The sequence below is a fragment of the Vulpes lagopus genome, chromosome 24 (genome assembly GCF_018345385.1).
Source record: "Vulpes lagopus strain Blue_001 chromosome 24, ASM1834538v1, whole genome shotgun sequence".
NCBI lineage: Eukaryota > Metazoa > Chordata > Mammalia > Carnivora > Canidae > Vulpes > Vulpes lagopus.
In genome coordinates, this window is record NC_054847.1 from 50,946,070 (window position 1) to 50,966,979 (window position 20,910).

A 20,910-nucleotide genomic window follows, 5' to 3' on the forward strand; every position below is an offset into this window, starting at 1 on the left:
AATTATAAGATTAAATTCCATAAAGATAGCTCAAAACTGTAAATGAAACCAAAAATGCACTCATATATCGCTTTTCAAAATGGTGTTCTCAAAATTCCTAGAAGAGCAATCAACATTACCACTAATAATCCATTTATTGTTTCTAGAGAAAAGCAAGCCAATTCATAGCAAAGTTCTTCTGTAATCAACTTAGAGGCAAAACTAAATCGTTTATAGTTTCCTAGATTTTCTGTGATTTTCACCAAATGTTCTAAATAAGCCAGTGTTAGCAACTGAAGAATGCTAGAAAATGCCAGAAAAACATGAGGATAAATGGATTACTTCATTTAGTACATTCAGCATCACATCATGATTTTGAAAATGTACCAAAAGTGGAACATCCCATATTTCATGGCTTTCTTCATAAAAAATTCTTACCTTAGGTGTCAAGTGAAGGGGTAGGGATAAAGGGCTATAGAAAGGCCTAAAACTCACATTTATAAAGGACCTCAAATTTTTTACTTTTAATGTTATCCATAATTGAAGCTGAATCCCAGATATACTAATGCTATTGAACATGTAAAACTCCCAAAATTTAATATATCTTTTGTCATTTCTTCAATTTCAACATCCCAAAATACGAAAATGAGGTGGGCTTCTCTCAAACTCTAACAGGCCCCATGAGGACGGTGTGGAGTGAGGAGTGAGAATTTATATGCACGCAGCACACCAGATACAACTTAGAGAACAAGACAGAAAGGCTTTCCCAGAATAAAGAGAAAAACCATGCCTAACCCACTAACTCCTATAGAAGGACTAGGAGCACAGGCTCTCAGCTCATACTGTCTCAACACCAGCCTTCCTCTTCACCAACTGTATAAACTGGGGCAAGGCTCATTGCCTTTCCCAACCACGTTTGCCTGTAAAATGATGATGATGATAATACCAATGCTATTACAGGATTGTCAGGATGACAAGTAAAGGAGATAAAGCATGTATAGCACTTGGTGTAACACCAACCATGCAGCCAGCATGAATCAGTGTCAGCTTGTAGCAACAGCAATGTCATGAGTAAATAATCAAGCCAACAGAGGAGTATTCATCTCACTGAGCATTTATTAAGATGACACCAAAAGAAGAGACTAATATGTTTATAAGATGCTGGTAGCCTAGGGATGAGGTAACACACAAACACCCATGCCAATCCCGTTAAACAAAGTTAATATATAAAAATCTATATTTACATAAATAAGTAAAATACCATAAATTGTGCATCTTAAATGAACCTTTGTTTTATAGCCTCCAATCATTCCCTTTAATAGTAAATACTGATGCATTTAAACTATGTTTAGACTTACAAATGCGGGTTTGAAATACTATCAAAATATTATCTATCATCTAAACCTATGCTTTTAAACTAGATTGCATTCCATTTGTGGCTGATGAAAATAATTTAATAGGTCAAAATCATCAATCTTTTTTTAATCAAATGGAAAAAAACAGAAAATACAGTTTACTACATAGCACAGGGAATCAAGGGAGTATTTTGTGAACACCTTATTTTGGCAGGAATACACACACAGCGTACAAACACACAAACATACCTATACACACACATAAGAACATACATCTGTGTACTGAGTATTGAGTTAAAACTAAGATTATTTCTTACTGTGGCTCACAGTCAAAAAAAAGTATGGAAACCATTGGTTCAACACAAGGCCAATACCTGTGGTAATATTCCAAAAGAAAAGATAGAGAAAAATATTAATCTCCCTCTGAAACCAAAACACACATGCACAAGTTAACTGGGCATTTCAACAGTCACCTGGAAGACACAGCATCCCAATCCTGTCCATCTCCTCTGGGTCGCTGGCCTGTGCGTCCAACCACAGAAGGCCGGGGGCTACTGCTTCCCAGAGAAGGATTCTGAGAATGATGAATAACTCTAACTTCATGACAGTATGACAAAGAAGAATTTTGGGAAACTGTATCTAAGAGGAAAAAAAAGAATAAAATTATCCCTCAATAGCAACAAATTATGATTACGGAATTTTTATGTCATTCTTCCAAAAAAACATTAACAAAGTTAAGATGTTTTATAAAAACACTTCTACTGGGGTAAAAGTAAAGATCAACCTTTTTGAAGTATTCACTTAGCACATTTAGATTTATATCTAACTGACCTTATTATCTCTAGCCTTCAAGCCAGCACTATTGACTTGTAACATTCAGGACTGCCAAAGCAAAATAGCAGGTCATGCACTCCCCTGCTCACAACTCTACGAGAAACCCTACCTCAAACCACATGTAAAAAAGAATCAACAACCTAAATATAAGAGTTAAAACCATAAGCTCAAAATAAATAAATAAATATTTTTAAAATTTTTTAAATTTAAAGATAAATAACTAAATAAAAACCATAAACTCTCAGTAGAAAATATAGAGGTAAATCTTCATGATCTTGGATTTGGCAATAGATCCTTAAACATGAAACCAAAAGCACAACCAAAGAAAACAAAGATAAACTGGACTTCATCAAAATCAAAAATCTTTGGGAACCTGGATGGCTCAGTGGTTGAGGTCTGCTTTGGCTCAGGTCATGATCCCAGGTTCCTGGGATCAAGTCCCACCTCTTGCTCTATGTCTCTGACCCTCTCTGTGTGTCCCTCATGAATAAAATCTTTAAAAAAAAAAAAAAAAAAAAACAACTTTTACGCATCAAAGGACATTATGAAGAAACTGACAACCTATAGAGTGAGAACAAATACCTACAGATCATAGATCTAAAAAAGACTTTATAATCAGGATATATAAAGAACTCCTAAACTCAACAATAAATAAATAAATAAACCACCATGGGTGCCTGAGTGGCTCAGTTGAGCTTTCAACTCTTGATTTCAGCTCAAGTAATGATCTCAAGGTCAGGAGATCTAGCCACTTGTCAGGCTCTGAGCTCAGTGGAGTCTGAATGACGAGCAGGAAGAGGGGCAGAGAGAGAAGGAGATTCCACCTGCTAAGTGGGGAGCCCGACACAGAGCTCTATCCCAGGACCCTGTGATCGTGAACTGAGCCAAAGGCAAACACTTAACACATTAAGGCACCCAGGCACCCAGGGCAAAGGACTTTAAAAGACATTTCTCCAAAGAAGATACACAAATGGCCAATATGCATGTAAAAAGTCAATAGGAAATCACCCACTAGTCATTAATCAATAGTCTGTAGGGAAATACAAATCAGAACCATAGTGAAATACCACCTCACACCTACTAGGATGACTGTGATTTTTAAAAGGGAAAGTAACAAGTGTTGGTGGCATGTGAAGAAACTGGAAGCATCATAGGTTGCCAGCTGGGAAGTAAAATGAGGCAGCCACTGTGGCCAACAGGTTGGTGGTTCCTCAGATGGCTAAATGTAGAATGAATATATAACCCAGCAATTCCACTCTCAGGTATACCCAACAGAACTGAAAACAGGAGCTCAAACAGATGTGCCGATGTTCACCAAAACATTATTCACGAGAGCCAAAAGGCGAAAACTCATATGCCCATCAACAGGTAAATGAATAAGCCAAATGTGGCATTATCCATTCAGTGGAACATTATCCGTAAAAAGGAATGAAGTTCTGACACAGCTGAAGCATGGATGAACCTTGACAACATGATGTCAGTGAAATCAGCCAGACACAAAAGGACAAATGCATGATTCCACTTGTAAGAAGTACCAAGAACAGAAAAATTTAGAGACAGATTGTAGAAGAGAGGTTATCAGTGGCTGCAGAGGGAAGGGGACTTGGGGAGCATGGCTAAATGGTCACAGAGCTTCTATTTAGGGTGATGAAAAATGTTTGAGAACAGATAATGGTGATGGTTGCACAAGACTATGAATGCAATTAATGCCAACAAAACTGCATATTTCTAAATGGTTATGATGGCATACTTTATGCAATACATATTTTTTCATAATTTTCTTCAAGACTTAAGTAAAATAATTCTGAAAAAAAAAAAAAAAGACGTAAGTAAAATAAAGGTATCTGCAGAGGAAAAAAAGTTATCCAAGAGCTTCTCACTGCACTACAAAGAAAATATGAAATGCTTACTAAGGGGATCCCTGGGTGGCTCAGCGGTTTAGCACCTGCCTTTGGCCCAGGGCGCGATCCTGGAGTCCCGGAATCGAGTCCCGCATGGGGCTCCTGGCATGGAGCCTGCTTCTCCCTCCTCCTGTGTCTCTGCCTCTCTCTCTCTCTTTGTCTATCATAAATAAATAAATAAATAAATAAATAAATAAATAAATAAGGAAGGAAGGAAGGAAGGAAGGAAGGAAGGAAGGAAGGAAGAAAGAAAGAAAGAAAGAAAGAAAGAAAGAAAGAAAGAAAGAAAGAAAGAAGAAAGAAAGAAGGAAGGAAGGAAGGAAGAAAGAAAGAAAGAAAGAAAGAAAGAAAGAAAGAAAGAAAGAAAGAAAGAAAGACTTACTAAGATGTACAAATCCGAACACACTCTGGCCCCTGGTTACCTCTCTGATCTCACCCCATCCCCTCTCTGTGCCCCATTCATTCCCTGCCCACTCTACTCCACTCACAACACCAGCCTGGTTGCTGTTCCTCAGGCAGGTCACCTCATTTCTGAGGCCCCCAATCCTCCAGGAATACTGTCCCTGCAGCTCTTCAAATAGATGGTTCCTTCTCACCCTTCAGGTCACCTCCTCTGAGAGACTCTCTCCGCCCATCATATCCAGGTAAGCCACGTTTCCCTGATCACCTTCGGTCATACCACCCTTCCTATTTCCTTTAAGCACTTCTCATCTGAAACGAACTTGTTTACTCATTTATTTCCTATTCCCAACCTTCTCATGGATAAGCTCAGAAGGGCAGGCACATTATCTGCTTTGTTCAGTGTTAACCCCCCTAGAGACTAGAACATCAATTGGCATATAGCTAATAATAGAAAACATTAATACATGAATAAATCTTCAAAGATACTATTTTAATCAACAGAATAACTCTTAATTCTGATGAAATATGGGGTACCTACAGCTCTCTGTTATCAGTCATTCAGGAAACGCTCTATTTCAAGAATGTTAATGAGGAACTCAATGCCCTCTGAGATCTATAATAAAGTTAATGTACAGCATAAGTATTCAAGTGGTATAGAATCAGGGAAACTCTGAACAGAATAGGGATTAATTGTGAAGCATGATGACAAATCACTGTAACTTAATATTCAACTTTCAATGAATAAGCGCATAGAATTCCTAAATTATAAATACTGTTTCGACAAAGCCAGTCTAGTGCTTTATTTGGCCATTAGGTGGTGCTTTCTTCCTTAAAAGTCTGGCACTGCTATCATATAATAAATGAACTACATCGCAAGTTGCGTAAAAATAGTTTTCATAAAATACAAACCCGGGGCATCTGGCTGGCTCAGTCACTAGAGCATGTAATTCTTGATCTTGGGGTTGTGAGCTCAAGCCCATGTTGAGTGAAGAGATTTTTTTTTTTTAAGATTTTATTTATTTATCCATGAGAGACACACAGAGATGCAGAGAAAGAGGCAGAGACACAAGCAGAGGGAGAAGCAGGCTCCATGCAGGGAGCCCGACGTGGGACTCAATCCCCAGGTCTCCAGGATCACGCCCTGGGCCAAAGGCAGCGCTAAACCACTGAGCCACCCGGGCTGCCCTGAAGAGATTATTTTAAAATAAATTAAGTAAAATATACCAAAGGTTAAAAACTATTAACAAAATACAAATTGTTATTCTTCAAACCAAACAATCTATTAATACAAATAACTTTCCAAAATGCCCAAGGTCCCAAACGAATAGCTGAACTCAAAATTCTAGTGCTTAGTTCCCAACAGCACTATATGCCTAAGAGAAAAGAAAAACATCTTGCAAATGGCTCTTACCAAAAAAGAGGATGGGATTATGAGTGGTTCTGTCATTCACACAATTGGTTTTCAAAGATGATCATTTGATTACATTTAAGAATAAGGAGTTTATATTGTGAAAATTTATACAGTAAATATAATACTCAAAAAATCTGCAAATACCATCAATGACTAATGAACAAACATAAATACCTTCTTTACTGGAGAAAAAACCTGGATCTCGGTGAAAGTTAAGTCTGTTTCTTAAGTATGTGCACAGGTGCTGCAAGCAGGACACTGACTGTAACGCCAGGCGATGTCTTCCATCTCCACCAAAGGCCAGTTTCAACAGAGATAAAAGGCTCTGAAATAAAGAAGAGCAATGAAAGTCATCAAGGGAAGATAGATGTGGAATTCAAGTGAGGTCAAATGAACCACCAAAGGAAATAAAGTAACTTGCAAAATATTTTTAAGACCAAGAAATGGAAACAGACTTAGCATAAAGCAAGAAGATGGGACAAAGCAAGAAAATAAAATTTAAATAGACAAGTCAGTGTTTTATCTAAAATCTGTTAGTTGAGTTGCTATTCTGAAAGAACACATGAATTATTCCCCATTAAGTTACACAGTACTTTTTAAAAATCACAGCAAGCCTTCTGCAACTCATTTTGCCACATTTTGACAATGAACAGCTTTTCCTCTGCTGTCTTTTGACAATGGCAATAGTATGTAGTAATAGCTGCCACTCAGAGGCATGCATTCCAGCCCTGGGATGGTGAGTGAAGTGCTGAGGTATTACTAGAGGCTATAGGTATGCCAGGATTCCAGATGCAGGATCCCCAGCTCTACTGTACAAACAATAGACTAGATTGCAAAGAATTCATCTGAACTGCTCACTACGACCTTATCTCCACAGCATCTAGCACTGCCTGACCTATCCTCGATACTCAAAAAGCAATGCTATTCTCACTGTTAGGAAGGGTTACTATGGCCCAATCTCAATATCCAAAGTCCATTCTCCCATTTAGGTGACTCATAAAGGGTAAATTCAAGGTGCTCAAACTGTATATGTCAAATGAGACTACCTCCTATCAGAAGAACTACCACCATTCAAAGAAGTTTCAGAAACTGAATACTTCATTTTTTAAATACAGTAAATTACTTCCTAAGGACTGACTTCTGCTTTTGCAAAATTTGTTTCATTGTAAAAAGTTCTCTATTTCAAAATCTAAAACAATTACAGAGCATACGTACCTGAACAATTTTTGGCCTTTGAAGGAAAATTTCAGCAGGAAAGTCTTGCATGATAACGTCCTTCAGTAGCTCACAGGTGTTCCAAATTAAAGTATGGTTACTACTTCTTAAAGAGCTACAAAAAAAAATACCATTTTTTTTTAAGATTTTATTTATTCACATGACAGAGAATAAGCAGAGTGGCAGGCAGAGGCAGAGGGAGAAGCAGGCTCCCCGCTGAGCAGAGAGCTCAACACGGGGCTCGATCCCAGGACCCCGGGATCACTACCCAAGCCAAGTCAAAGGCAGACACTTGACTGACTGAGCCACTCAGGCACCCCTCATTATTTATTTTTAAAAAGAATTATCTATACCAGAGTCTAAGTAACCTAGTGGCATAATGATTCTATTAACAGTTCTTCAGGTCTCAGCTGAGACTTCACTTCTCCCGGGAAGCCTTCCTACTACATCTTTTTCCTAATCAAGAACTCTGGGATAGGTCCTTCCTCCACATGCTTATAACTGGTGCTCTGGCAACTTCATGTTGATGCCTTTCTATCCCCTACTAGACCTTACTCAAGAGCAAGCACTGCACGGTATCCACCATTGTATGCAAAAACTATCCAACAGTGCTACAAAATGAAATCAAAGAAGTCAAAGGGCACAGAACGCAATGAAATCTGCTAAATTAATTAGAAAGTAAGACAAAAAATATTATAGCAAATATATAGTTAAATTCTAGAAATTAAATTCCTTACCACTCTTCCTTTGTGGAGTGAATCAAGCTGGGATTCTTCTCTTATCCCAAACAGAGGACAGCCCTCAGGTAATATGTGCCCACCTAGGGATTCAGCAATCATTTACCTCCCACCCGAAGAATCCACACTGCCTCTCTCAGACCAGCTCCAGTCCACACCATCCAGAAGTGTGCCCTAGAAGTCATAATCTCTTCCATGAGGCCTGATTCAGAGCTGACCTCAAAACCACCTCTGCCCCTTTCCCAAGTATACTGTACACTTCTTCAATATGTTGATCCAAGAGAATTTACTGATGCCTTGGAAGTGCCAGCACCATGGCACGCCAGGGTGGCTCAGCAGTTGAGCATCTGCCTTTGACTCAGGGCATGATCTCGGATTCCCAGAATAGAGTCCCACATCCCGCTCCTTGCATGGGGCCTACTTCTCCTCCCTCTGCCTGTGTCTCTAATGAATAAATAAATAAAATCTTAAAAAAAAAAAAAAAAAAAAAAAAGGAAGTGCTAGCATCAAAAAACATTTAATAGCATCCAGCTGTTTACCTAGTCCTAACTCTAGCAAGTTGGTCTCTATATTGTCCACTGGATATGCTGTCCACTAAAAAAGAATGCATTTTAAAAAGACTGCATTTATGTTTAATTTTTTCCCAGTTGTATTAGCCAAGGACATAAGTAATCAGAGAATCTGGTCAATAAGAGATGACTCATGCCACCAAAAAGTATACAAGATTCCAACCACAAAAAAAAAAAAAAAAAAAAGATGTGTAGCCTGTTAAGAGCCTGTTAAGGGCAAACAGGAATTTTTCTGGCCTGCTTTTTGAAACAGTGAAAAATCATTCATATATTCCCATTACTACCTTTCATAGCCACTTAGTATTTTTTTTCCTGGTGAAAATGTACAGTAATAGGAACCAGATTTAATGGCTATAAATGAACCAAAATAACCTGACACACATCAGGTACCATACCTTTCATTAGAGGAGAGAACATGTCTATCTGTTGTAGTCAGGGGTAGCCAAGGAAACGTAGAAAACTTCAAACACTTCACAGTCTGATTCACTGTTAATGCAACAGCAAAATTTATGGGATCAAAGACAATGTTGACAGACTCACAATGCAAAAAGTAAGGCTTTACCCTGAAAACAATCCCTCAAATAAAGTTACATCTTACAGTAACCTCAAATATACCAAACAAGGTCAGCTGCAAATCTGTTCCCTAACAGGATAAATAAGAGAGCTCTATTTTCATAATTTACAGAGAATCCATATATTATTAGAAGGGCATTAAACACAAAACAATCGAATGACATTTAAAGTTTCTATTACATTTTCTGTTTTACCCTGTGGCTAACCAGAACACAAAGCTTAAATTTAACATAAAAGGAACTGGCATTTGGAGATCGTTAATCGTAGAAATTAAATATGATATAAACATAATCATATACTATATTTAATTACTCATGATCAAATATCCTAAGTGGTATTAGATGTTAAAACTTCTTTGAAAATGACTTGAAGACCATAAGGTTGAAGATCAAATCTCAGCACTCAAGATTAAAAGAAACCTGAGAAACCAACAATTTTAAACTACCCGATTCAAATTATTTTTTAACAGCTCTTATATTGTACAAGGTGCCAATGCTGAGAAACTGTATCTAGTATCTACATAATCTCTTCCAAGTGGCAAATATTCTTTCTGCCAAATGCTTTGAAAAGAGCACGGAATCTCTGCATTTAGATAACAGCATTATTAAACACACAAATATAGCACAGTTGTTTCTTTCAAAAGTGCTAACATCCAAGCAGGATTTACTTTCTAACAGAAAAGTAAGGGCAGGGTGGAGGGAAGGACAGACTCATACAGCACACAAAAAGATGTATCCAAAATAAGGTGTATCATCAATCCACAAACTGCAACTCCCATGACAAAATATTACCATCTCAATGATCCCTAATGTTTTCAACAGCTGTACTCAAGTGCCCACCTCCCCAGCCCTGGACATACTCTCTCCCTTCAGGTGTCTCTTACTGTCACTCAATGAAACCTCTTAATCAGAAACACAAAGAAACTACCATTTCCAAACCAAAGCTGCCTAACAAGCCTAACAAAACTTTTACAGAAAGAGTTATTCAACCAGAGAGTTTCTATGAAAGCTTTTTAGTAAGAGAGCTTCCAGAGTTAAAGTGAATACTTGACATGAGCAGATATGGACACAACATTTTCAACTGTGCAGGTAATAAACTGTTTCGGTACATGCTTATTTCATCATTCCCTAAGTGCAGCACCCAGAACGAAGATTTTATCATTTCTAGGCCTCAGTGCCTTCATCAGTAAAATGGGATAGTAACTATCAAATTCACTGGGACTCCAATGAAGATTCATTCATTCATTCAAAGAATACATACTGAATGCCTAATATGTTTTTGGCATTGTTCTGTGCACTGGGGATAAAGCAGTGTACACAGCTACCATTTAGCTTTTTTTTTTTTTCTTTAAGATTTTATTTATTTATTCATGAGAAGACACACAAAGAGAGAGAGGCAGAGGCACAGGCAGAGGGAGAAGCAGGCTCCATGCAGGGACTGACGTGGGACTCAATCCTGGGTCTCCAGGATCAGGCCCTGCGCTGAAGGCGGCGCTAAACCGCTGAACCACCTAGGCTGCCCATATCATTAAGCTTTTAACAACAGAGACAAACAAGAGGTACATAAATATGTAATTTCAGATCATGATATACGTCAGGAAGAAAACTAAACATAGGCAGTAAGTGATCCCTGGCTAGAGTTCTCAGAAAGGTCTCTGAGGAGGCGACATGGGAGCAGAGACATGAAAAGACCTAGATGAGATTCCAGGGAGAGCAAGAGAGGCTCTAAACCAGAACTCTTCAATTAGCTGGATGCTGGGATAAAGATAAATGAATGAATGAATGAATGAATGAATAAATAAATAATGAAGAAACCAAAACAATCCTGAGACTTCGGCTTGAGTAACTGGATGAAGAGCATCACTTAGTGAGCTAGAGAATAACTAACATGATATATATATATAGTGCATGGCACATTTCCTCACAAGTCTGTTTTCGGTAAGCCCTGAGTACTGCCACCATTCCCACCCTCCTATACTGTTGCTCAAATGCAGTTAGAATAACATAAAATTTTACCCTTTAAACTCTGTATCTTTAATTTGAGGAAACAAACATTCAGTTTAGTGCTGAAATATTCCAGTCTGACCACAATAAGGAACAATAAGGAAAAGTACATTAATTTCTGATTTACCAGATTAAAAGGATCTACTTCTCTATACATACACACCCATTGGTCGTGGAGACACTTCCATCTGCTGGAGATTACTTTTGTCTTTAGGAAAATATCCTATTAAGATTTCAGGTTGTTGTGGCATTTCTGATAAGAAAATACATATTACCATATTAATGGTTCCTTATTTGCTAAAAGTGAAATTTACTCTTTTCAAATTTTAAACTTACTTTTCAATCATTTTAAAAACTAGAAAAATAAGGTTTTTTTCTCTCTTTTTTCCTACAGAGGAAAAAAATGTAAATGCTGAGTCCGTTTTTAATGGGGGGAAGGGGGTTCCCTGTCTCTTTTATGGTTCAGCAAATACAACTATTTGTTAGAATGAAAACATCTACAATGTACATAAAGAACCTGCTACAAAGTATTTATTCAAGAGGATCCTTAGTCCATCTCCCTCCACCCTCTTACTCTTATTAGGTAGTTTCTGACTACTTCAACTTTAATTAACATCTTTAAGGAAAAAGTTGTCGGAAACAAAGCAGTCAGGCACTATCTTTCAATATCTTTGATGATTCTCTGTCACATGGGATTGTGACATGTGATTGATGAACACCAGTTCAGTTGCAATAATAATGGGAACACAGTATTGTTATTACTATTATTGTTGAAGATTTGTTACTGTTGTAGGAATAATCTGTCAAACTAGCCTAAGGAAAAGAAAATCTCTGGCATCTTTTAGGTCCCTTTACCAAAAAAAAAAAAAAAAAAAAAAAAGCAATAAATACGTATGTATCCTCCTCTGAATAACTGTAGAAAAAGGGGAAAAGGTCAAGCTCAAGTAAGTAAGTTAATGAGAGAAAAATAAGTTGGGTGAGAGGATCTTTTTTATTTTAACCTAAGATCCCTTTCCTTAGAATTAACCACTAGAACCAATATATTTCTATTTTAACAGAATGCAACAGATTGATTCCAATGAATTACCAGTTTGTTTGGTTTGGTAAGATGCAGAATATAGTGCAGCATCTACTGAAGGAAGAATAAAAAGTCCATCCAGAATGCCATCAATTTCAGCCTGTAGATTTGGCTCCACATTACAACGAAGTTTAGATAAGAATTCGACAGCACCAAGATCAATCAAGTGCTGGACTGCTGGGGGATACTGAAAGAAGAAAAGAGTCTTGAGAATAACTCCATATATCAACATTTCTACACTTTATTCTACAGCAAGAAAAACATGAAATTATTTTTAGTATACTAAATGCTCCTTTTATGAAAAATAAATCTTGGGACACCTGGGTGGCTCAGCGGTTGAGCATCTGTCTGCCTTTGGCTCAGGGCTTGATCCTGGGGTCTTGGGATCGAGTCCCATGTCAGGCTCCCTATAGGGAGCCTGCTTCTCCCTCTGCCTGTGTCTCTGCCTTTGTCCATGTCTCTCATGATTAATAAATAAAAACTTTAAAAAAATAAAATTAAATTTAAAAAAATGAATCTTGCATTCCTATACCCAAAAGTAAAGAGCTTCCATGTACAATACATAGATTCAGAGACATACATAAACCATGTGATAACATTTAGGAGAGAAAAGCCCAGATGCTGAGCACGAGACATGCACACTGTAAAATGTTACTTATTCAATGGACCACCTCTCTCCTCTGACTCTCACCCTATCCTTTCCTACTTCCAGCCAAAGAATGCCCAAGTCATATAAATCTTAGGACTCATAGTGACTTACAGTTTTGAAAGATCACACTTGCACTTCTGACATTTGACCCTGACAACTACTCTCAAGACAGGCTGAGGTACACAAATCTGAAAAACAGGTATGAAAAAATACAATTTCAGGGGATCCCTGGGTGGCGCAGTGGTTTAGTGCCTGCCTGCAGCCCAGGGTGTGATCCTGGGGTCCTGGGATTGAGTCCCGCATCGGGCTCCCTGCATGGAGCCTGCTTCTCCCTCTGCCTGTGTCTCTGTCTCTGCCTCTCCCTCTCTCTCTCTCTCATGAATAAATAAATAAATAAAATCTTAAAAACACACACACACAATTTCAGGGGCGCCTGGGTGGCTCAGTGGGTTAAGCATCTGCCTTGGGCTCAGGTCATGATCTCAGAGTCCTGGGATGGAGCCTGCTGCTCCCCCTGCTTGTGCGCTCGCTCTCTCGTGCTCTCTCTCTCCGACTCAAATAAATAAATAACATCTTTAAAAGAATAAGAAAAGGAAAAAAATGCAATTCCATATTCATTAACCATGGTCTGTAACGTTAACATGTCCTCTTTCATACAGACACATGTAACTTTTAATATGCAAAACAAAACACAAAGAAAAACGCAATGACAAATACCAACTTCCAAAAAGGATTCCAAAAATCAGAACACACCAGCACGCAGGAGTTATTTCAGTAGAGACAATGTGGGAGCTTCAACATTAGAAATAAGAGAAGAGGAAGGTGAGCATTACACTCAGGAGAACTCAAATCCAACAGCTCCAGTTGTTTAAAAAAAAAAAGTTCGAATTATTTAACTTTCAAAAAAGGCTGCCGTTAAACGACTACGAAACACCCGCTCTTCTGATTTCTTTTCTTTTTTTTTAGATTTTATTGACTGATTCATGAGACCCAGAGAGAGCCGCAGGCACAGGGAGAAGCAGGCTCCCCGCGGGACTCCGAGGCGGGGCTCGATGGCGGGGCTCCAAGGCGGGCTCCATCCGGCCGGATCAGGCCTCGCCACCCAGGTGGCGCCCGCCGCGGTTGGAGGACGAGCCCACCTTCACCAATCTGTTCAACAGGCTGAGAACCTCCTCCTTCATGGGAACGGTCGGGAAGCTGAACCAGGCGAGCAGGCGGAGGAAGAGCGGCTTGTCCTGCACCACGTCCTCGCAGCGCAGCAGGCTGAGCTCCAGCTTGCACAGGATGCTCCGCAGCGCGCGCTCGCGGATCTCCGCCAGCTGATGCCCTGTCAAAGGACCGCGCGAGGCTATTGCCCGCGGCAGGGACGCCCCCGGCTCACCCGACCCCCCAGGCACCGACGGGGCACCGGGCGCGCGGGGCGAGCAAACCACCGCGCGCGGGTCACAGGCCGGCGCCGGGCCCTCGGGCGCTGACTTCACGCCGAGGCCGACCGGGGTCCCGGGGGCGGGGGGGGGGGGGGCGCCCCGGGCAGGTCGGGACCAGGGGGAGCCTGCTCGCGGCGGCCCGGCCTCCAAAACGTTACGCGGCCGTTCACAGCGAGTGGCCTCGACAGGAGGGCGGGGGGCGGGGGGCGAGGGCCACCTCAGCCTGTTACCGAGTTTCCTGATGAGCCCCGTCAAGACCGAGTCGTCCCGCTCCATCGCCGCCGCCGGAGAATTAAACCGCCGCGCCACAGCGTCCGTCTACAATGACTGTCCCCATGGAAACCCGGGCGGTCGGGCTGTGAGTTCCGCAAAACCGCACACAACCACCAGACGAACGGGACGCCTCCCGTCAGCGGCTGCGAGGCCCCGCGCCTCCAACAGAAGCTTACGGTCTCTCTGTAATCGCTACTTCGCAATTCCTAGACAGGCGTCTTTGTCGTAAGAACTGGAGAGAACGAGGCGACAAGCAGGCAGGAGAACCCGCCCGGCCGCGGTGCACGTCGGGAGTTGTGGTCTTCGCCCTTGGGTGCTCCCTCCCGGAATTCCGGGCCCGGCAAGGACCCCGCCCTTCCTGGGGTTCCGGCCTCCCTGCGCGGGCTGCGACGCGCGGGCTGCGGGGTCCTGGCACGTCCCACCCTGGCCCGAGCACCCGCCCTGCCCCGCACACCCGCTCTGCCCCGCACACCCTCTCTGCCCCGCACACCGGCCCTGCCCCGCACACCCGCTCTGCCCCGCACACCCGCCCTGCCCCGCACACCCTCTCTGCCCCGCACACCCGCCCTGGCCCGCACACCCGCCCTGCCCCGCACACCCGCTCTGCCCCGCACACCCTCTCTGCCCCGCACACCCGCCCTGGCCCGCACACCCGCTCTGCCCCGCACACCCGCCCTGCCCCGCACACCCTCTCTGCCCCGCACACCCGCCCTGGCCCGCACACCCGCTCTGCCCGCACACCCGCCCTGCCCCGCACACCCGCCCTGCCCCGCACACCCGCCCTGCCCCGCACACCCGCTCTGCCCCGCACACCCGCTCTGCCCCGCACACCCGCCCTGGCCCGCACACCCGCCCTGCCCCGCACACCCGCCCTGGCCCGCACACCCGCTCTGCCCCGCACACCCGCCCTGCCCCGCACACCCTCTCTGCCCCGCACACCCGCCCTGCCCCGCACACCCGCCCTGGCCCGCACACCCACCCTGGCCCGCACACCCTCTCTGCCCCGCACACCCGCCCTGGCCCGCACACCCGCCCTGGCCCGCACACCCGCTCTGCCCCGCACACCGGGCCTGCCCCGCACACCCGCCCTGCCCCACACACCCGCCCTGCACCGCACACCCTCTCTGCCCCGCACACCCGCCCTGCCCCGCACACCCGCCCTGCCCCGCACACCCGCTCTGCCCCGCACACCCGCCCTGCCCCGCACACCCGCTCTGCCCCGCACACCCGCTCTGCCCCGCACACCCGCTCTGCCCCGCACACCGGCCCTGCCCCGCACACCCGCTCTGCCCCGCACACCCACCCTGCCCCGCACACCCTCTCTGCCCCACACACCCGCCCTGGCCCGCACACCCGCTCTGCCCCGCACACCCGCCCTGCCCCGCACACCCTCTCTGCCCCGCACACCCACCCTGGCCCGCACACCCGCTCTGCCCCGCACACCCGCCCTGCCCCGCACACCCGCCCTGGCCCGCACACCCTCTCTGCCCCACACACCCGCCCTGCCCCGCACACCCGCCCTGCCCCGCACACCCGCCCTGCCCCGCACACCCGCTCTGTCCCGCACACCCGCCCTGGCCCGCACACCCGCCCTGCCCCGCACACCCGCTCTGCCCCGCACACCCGCCCTGGCCCGCACACCCGCCCTGGCCCGCACACCCGCCCTGCCCCGCACACCCGCCCTGGCCCGCACACCCGCTCTGCCCCGCACACCCGCCCTGCCCCGCACACCCTCTCTGCCCCGCACACCCGCCCTGGCCCGCACACCCGCCCTGCCCCGCACACCCGCTCTGCCCCGCACACCCGCTCTGCCCCGCACACCCGCCCTGGCCCGCACACCCGCTCTGCCCCGCACACCCGCCCTGCCCCGCACACCCTCTCTGCCCCGCACACCCGCCCTGGCCCACACACCCGCTCTGCCCGCACACCCGCCGTGCCCCGCACACCCGCCCTGCCCCGCACACCCGCCCTGCCCCGCACACCCGCTCTGCCCCGCACACCCGCTCTGCCCCGCACACCCGCCCTGGCCCGCACACCCGCCCTGCCCCGCACACCCGCCCTGGCCCGCACACCCGCTCTGCCCCGCACACCCGCCCTGCCCCGCACACCCTCTCTGCCCCGCACACCCGCCCTGGCCCGCACACCCGCTCTGCCCGCACACCCGCCCTGCCCCGCACACCCGCCCTGCCCCGCACACCCGCCCTGCCCCGCACACCCGCCCTGGCCCGCACACCCGCTCTGCCCCGCACACCCGCCCTGGCTCGCACACCCGCCCTGCCCCGCACACCCGCCCTGGCCCGCACACCCGCTCTGCCCCGCACACCCGCCCTGCCCCGCACACCCTCTCTGCCCCGCACACCCGCCCTGCCCCGCACACCCGCCCTGGCCCGCACACCCGCCCTGCCCCGCACACCCGCTCTGCCCTGCACACCCGCCCTGCCCCACACACCCGCCCTGCCCCACACACCTGCTCTGCCCTCTACACCGGCTCTGGCCCTGCACACACCCACACACTCCTGCACACCCGCCCTGGGCCTGCACACCCCCGCACCTGGACCAAAAACCGGAATTCTCGGCTCCTAGAACTTTACAGCTTACAATGCAAAGTTGGGGTGGGTGGGCTTTCCCGCCCAGCCACAACCCCCCACCCCCCCTTGTAACTAAAAGCGCTTCCCCTCCTTACCTGTACAATGTCCCTGCAAAAGCAAGCAGTGTCCTTGGATACCCAGGGGCATTATAAACAAGCAAGTCACAAAAAGAAAGGCAGGCGGAAATAAAAGAACAGAGAGGGAAATAAAGGGTGTAGAAAAACAAAATGGGGGAGGGGCGGGGTAGGGGTATGAATTAATATTTGAACGCCACCATGGTTGGCTTAAGTGTGTAAAAGGATTTGCATTTTAGAGAGCATTTTCTCTCATGGATGTTTTTAATTTCCCTTGGCAGGGATGTCAAGGCAGGCATAATATCCATTCCTATTTTGCAAAAAAAAAGGAGCTTAAAATCAGAGAAGTTCCTCACCCACCATCACATCAACTAGTAAGTGGCCGGTTGAGGGCCTGACCTTCATTTTCTTTGTACCATTATTAGGACTTGGCTGCTTCTGCAAGGTGTGTAGGCTAGAGAGTGGGGATATTTGAGCTGGATCTTGAAGGGTAAGTAGGACTTTGTCTGCCAGGCAAAGACCTGGGGTAAAGGAATTCCTGCCAGAGGAAACAGTACATGCAAAGCAAGAGTCAGAATGGGTCTGTCAGGGTCAAGGAAAGAGCGATACTATGTGGACAAATGACCTCTGGGAGGAAGATAGGGAAGTAAAGGGGCTGCTAGCAGGCTGGTTGCTCTCCATTGTCCCTCTCTGGTGAATGGAAGACAGAAGTGGAAATTGAAGAGTGGAAGGAAAAAGAAATGTGGATACTTAACCAGTGTTCCACTAGCCCATACCCCAGCCTCCACGGCCAAGATGCTAACAGTGGCTGCATTTTTCAACTCCCAGGTAAGAGCTCTTGATGGATCCTGTGCCAAATGGACCAAAAAGCGAAAACAGTGATACCAGCTGAGAGGCTTCTGTAGTTATCCAAGCATGAAGGCTGTGGTTGAGGATTTCAAGTATCAAGGTCAAAATACACATGACAGTTCAGAGAAATCATGGAAATAACTTTTCAAAGATATTTCTAAGACGAAAGTCTGAGATGATGAGAAATTGAGGATGTCAGTGTGGAAGGGATGATAATACTGTGGGAGAAAAATAAATTACAGTTGACTCTTGATCAACATGGGTTTGAACCACCTGGATCCACTTACGCACAATTTTTTTTCAATAAATATAGTACAGTACTGTAGGTGTATTTTCTCTTCCTTATGATTTTCTTAACATTTTCTTTTCCGTAACAGCCTATATTGTAAGAATACATTGTATATTACCTAGAATATACAATGTATGTGTTAATCGACAATTTCTCATCCATAAGGCTTCATGTCAACAGTAGTTGGTAGTTAAGTTTCTGGAGAATCAAAAGTTATATGTGGATTTTTGACAGCACAAAGGTCAAACAACAAAACCCTGTGTTGTTCGGGGATCAACTATAATTTAAAACAGGCATGTTGCAAGTAAGAGGGAGGAGGTCAAAAATGAAACAAACGGTTTCTTTTTTTAATGAGATGTGATGGACATTTAACATTATATCAGTTTCAGATGTACAACATGGTTTGACATCTGTGTACACTTTGGAAATGATCAACCATGACCATGGTATGTTTAGTAGGCAGCCATCCATCAAAAATGGTTTTGTTTATGTTGCTTTTATTTTCTAATTTTTATAGTTGTTAAGTGTGTATTATTTTAATAATTAGACAAAATCACTACATCCTGCTATTACATTCAAAGCAATTATGTCTCATTTTTCTATTAGACCAAGTATTGATTTGTCAATTTTTCTCCAAAGAATCAATCTTCAATTTATTCTGCAAAAAAGAATACTCACACTCTAATGTATTTACTGTACTTTTACTTATTATCAGTAACTTTCTTATTCCTTTCTTAGGTTTATTTTGCAGTCACTTCTCACTTCTTGAGCTAAAGGTTTTGTTGTTTGTCTTCATTCTTTCTTATTTAGCTATAGAGAATTCCGTGAATCCACATCTAAGAAAAGCTTTGATTATATATCATGAATTTAAATTAATAATCTTCTAACTATGGGTAGAACTCTCAACCATTCTGAAACTGCTGTTTTGATACTTTCAATTTCACCCAAGATCTACTTAGGAGGAGGTTTTTAATCATCAAGTCTGTCCTTTAGTTATTAATTTTTACTGTTACTATATCCCAGTCAGCAGCTAGGACTTTTGTAATTTTGAACTTCGACATTAAGTTTTTTAAATGAAAAAAATGGTCAATAGATATCTGTGTGGATGTATAGAGAACTGTATTATGTGTACTTGTAATTCTCTACTTGTACTTACAATAGTTTTTTAATATTTATTTAAATGCTAATTTATAATAAAAACATGTTGAATTTGGGACGCCTGGGTGGCTCAGCGGTTGAGCGTCTGTCTGCCTTTGGCTCAGAGGGTAATCCTGGAGTCCCGGGATCGAGTCCCACATTGGGTTCCCTGCATGGAGCCTGCTTCTCCCTCTGCCTGTCTCTGCCTCTCTTTCTCTCTCTCTCTCTCTCTCTCTCTCTCTCTCTTCTCTGTCTCTCTCTCTCTGTGTCTCTCATGAATAAATAAATACATTTTTTTAAATGTTGAATTTTTCCTGATGGTAAATGATAGGCACTCAACTGGCAGTGTGTGCATGGATTGGGAAAGGAATGAAGAGTAGAGATATAGTATGTTGGAATCTGCTTATCACAAACCATGCAACATTATAGAAAAAAAAAAAAACATGTGGCCCCAGAGGCACAGATAAAATTCTAATTTTTGAGCTCCACTTAATTATCAACCACTCCTCAACCTTTGAGCCATGGTCACAAATCTCTGGCAGGCATTGCCTCAGTCTGCTATACTGGATCATTTGGCTTAGATGAAGGCATTTATACTCAAAGTCACAGGAAATATTCAGTTACTCTCCTAAGAACTCATATTACTCTCTCTGGTGATTTATTCTAGGAGAGAAAGAAATGCTTTATTTTTTTTTCTTGGAAAAATGGTGCCATTTTTCTCTTCCTCACAATTTGAACATGAATTCTAATACTTGGGGTTAATGTACAGTAGGTCTGTCAGTTGTGATCATATGCATTTCCTACCCTTTATTTCTATTGCTTGATGAACTTAAAAATCTGGTTCATGTTCATATAAGCTAAAAAAAAGTATTACATAGAACACAAACTTGGAGCCAGACATAGATTTAAAACCAATTTTGCGATCTTCTTGATTGCATAATTATGGGTAAGCTAATTAACTTTCTTGGTTGCAAATGATATAACTTTTACTCAAGGAAATAAGCAAAAATGAGTAATTTATTACCTTTTGCTAGAAAAGGATCTGGCCTCAGAGACTCAAAAAATATTAATATTCTTTTTCTCAGCATCTTACTTTTGCTTCTCTTAGTATGTTTGTCTCATTCTTTTGTACAACAGGCAGGATTCTCCCAATATATAGGGCAAGACAGGAGTATGGTCCAGACTTCCATCTTCCCATATAGTGACCCTAGAAAAAAGAATATATCTTTCTCCCAACATCGAGATATAAAATCCATGGTGGGAAATCCCATCAGGATAGTCATTACGAGATTGCCTGATCCTAGGTCACTTACTCCCACACCCTGAACTACAGGGCAAGGTATTATAAATGCACCAGAGTTACAAGGAGTTGGACAGAAGACTTCCACTAAGGAAAGGGGTGGGATTAACAGAAAGTGGGTGAGAAAGAATCTTGGGTAGGGGGAAAGACCCTGATGCCCCTATAGCCACTAAATGTCGGCTTCTACAGGTAGAAATTGGGGTTAAAGATAGCATCCACAGTGTGAGGCCCAAAGGAGATAACTCAGGGAAAGCATTTATCCCAGGA

The 20,910-nt window shown here is 44.0% G+C and overlaps 1 protein-coding gene across 2 annotated transcripts in view; it reads right to left on the reverse strand.

Moving 5' to 3' along the window:
* RTTN (rotatin) overlaps positions 1-14,680 on the reverse strand; it is a 142,786-nt gene extending 128,106 nt beyond the window's left edge. For both annotated transcript variants that reach the window (XM_041739584.1, XM_041739583.1), the window contains exons 1-8: positions 14,364-14,680; positions 13,846-14,033; positions 12,067-12,244; positions 11,143-11,232; positions 8,799-8,889; positions 7,098-7,212; positions 6,057-6,207; positions 1,808-1,973 (exon numbers count right to left, since the gene is read on the reverse strand). In XM_041739584.1, the coding sequence (XP_041595518.1) occupies positions 1,808-1,973; positions 6,057-6,207; positions 7,098-7,212; positions 8,799-8,889; positions 11,143-11,232; positions 12,067-12,244; positions 13,846-14,033; positions 14,364-14,409 (1,025 nt within the window). In that variant the 5' untranslated portion in view covers positions 14,410-14,680. The remainder of the gene's footprint in view (positions 1-1,807; positions 1,974-6,056; positions 6,208-7,097; positions 7,213-8,798; positions 8,890-11,142; positions 11,233-12,066; positions 12,245-13,845; positions 14,034-14,363) is intronic.
* Positions 14,681-20,910: the final 6,230 nt, after the last annotated feature.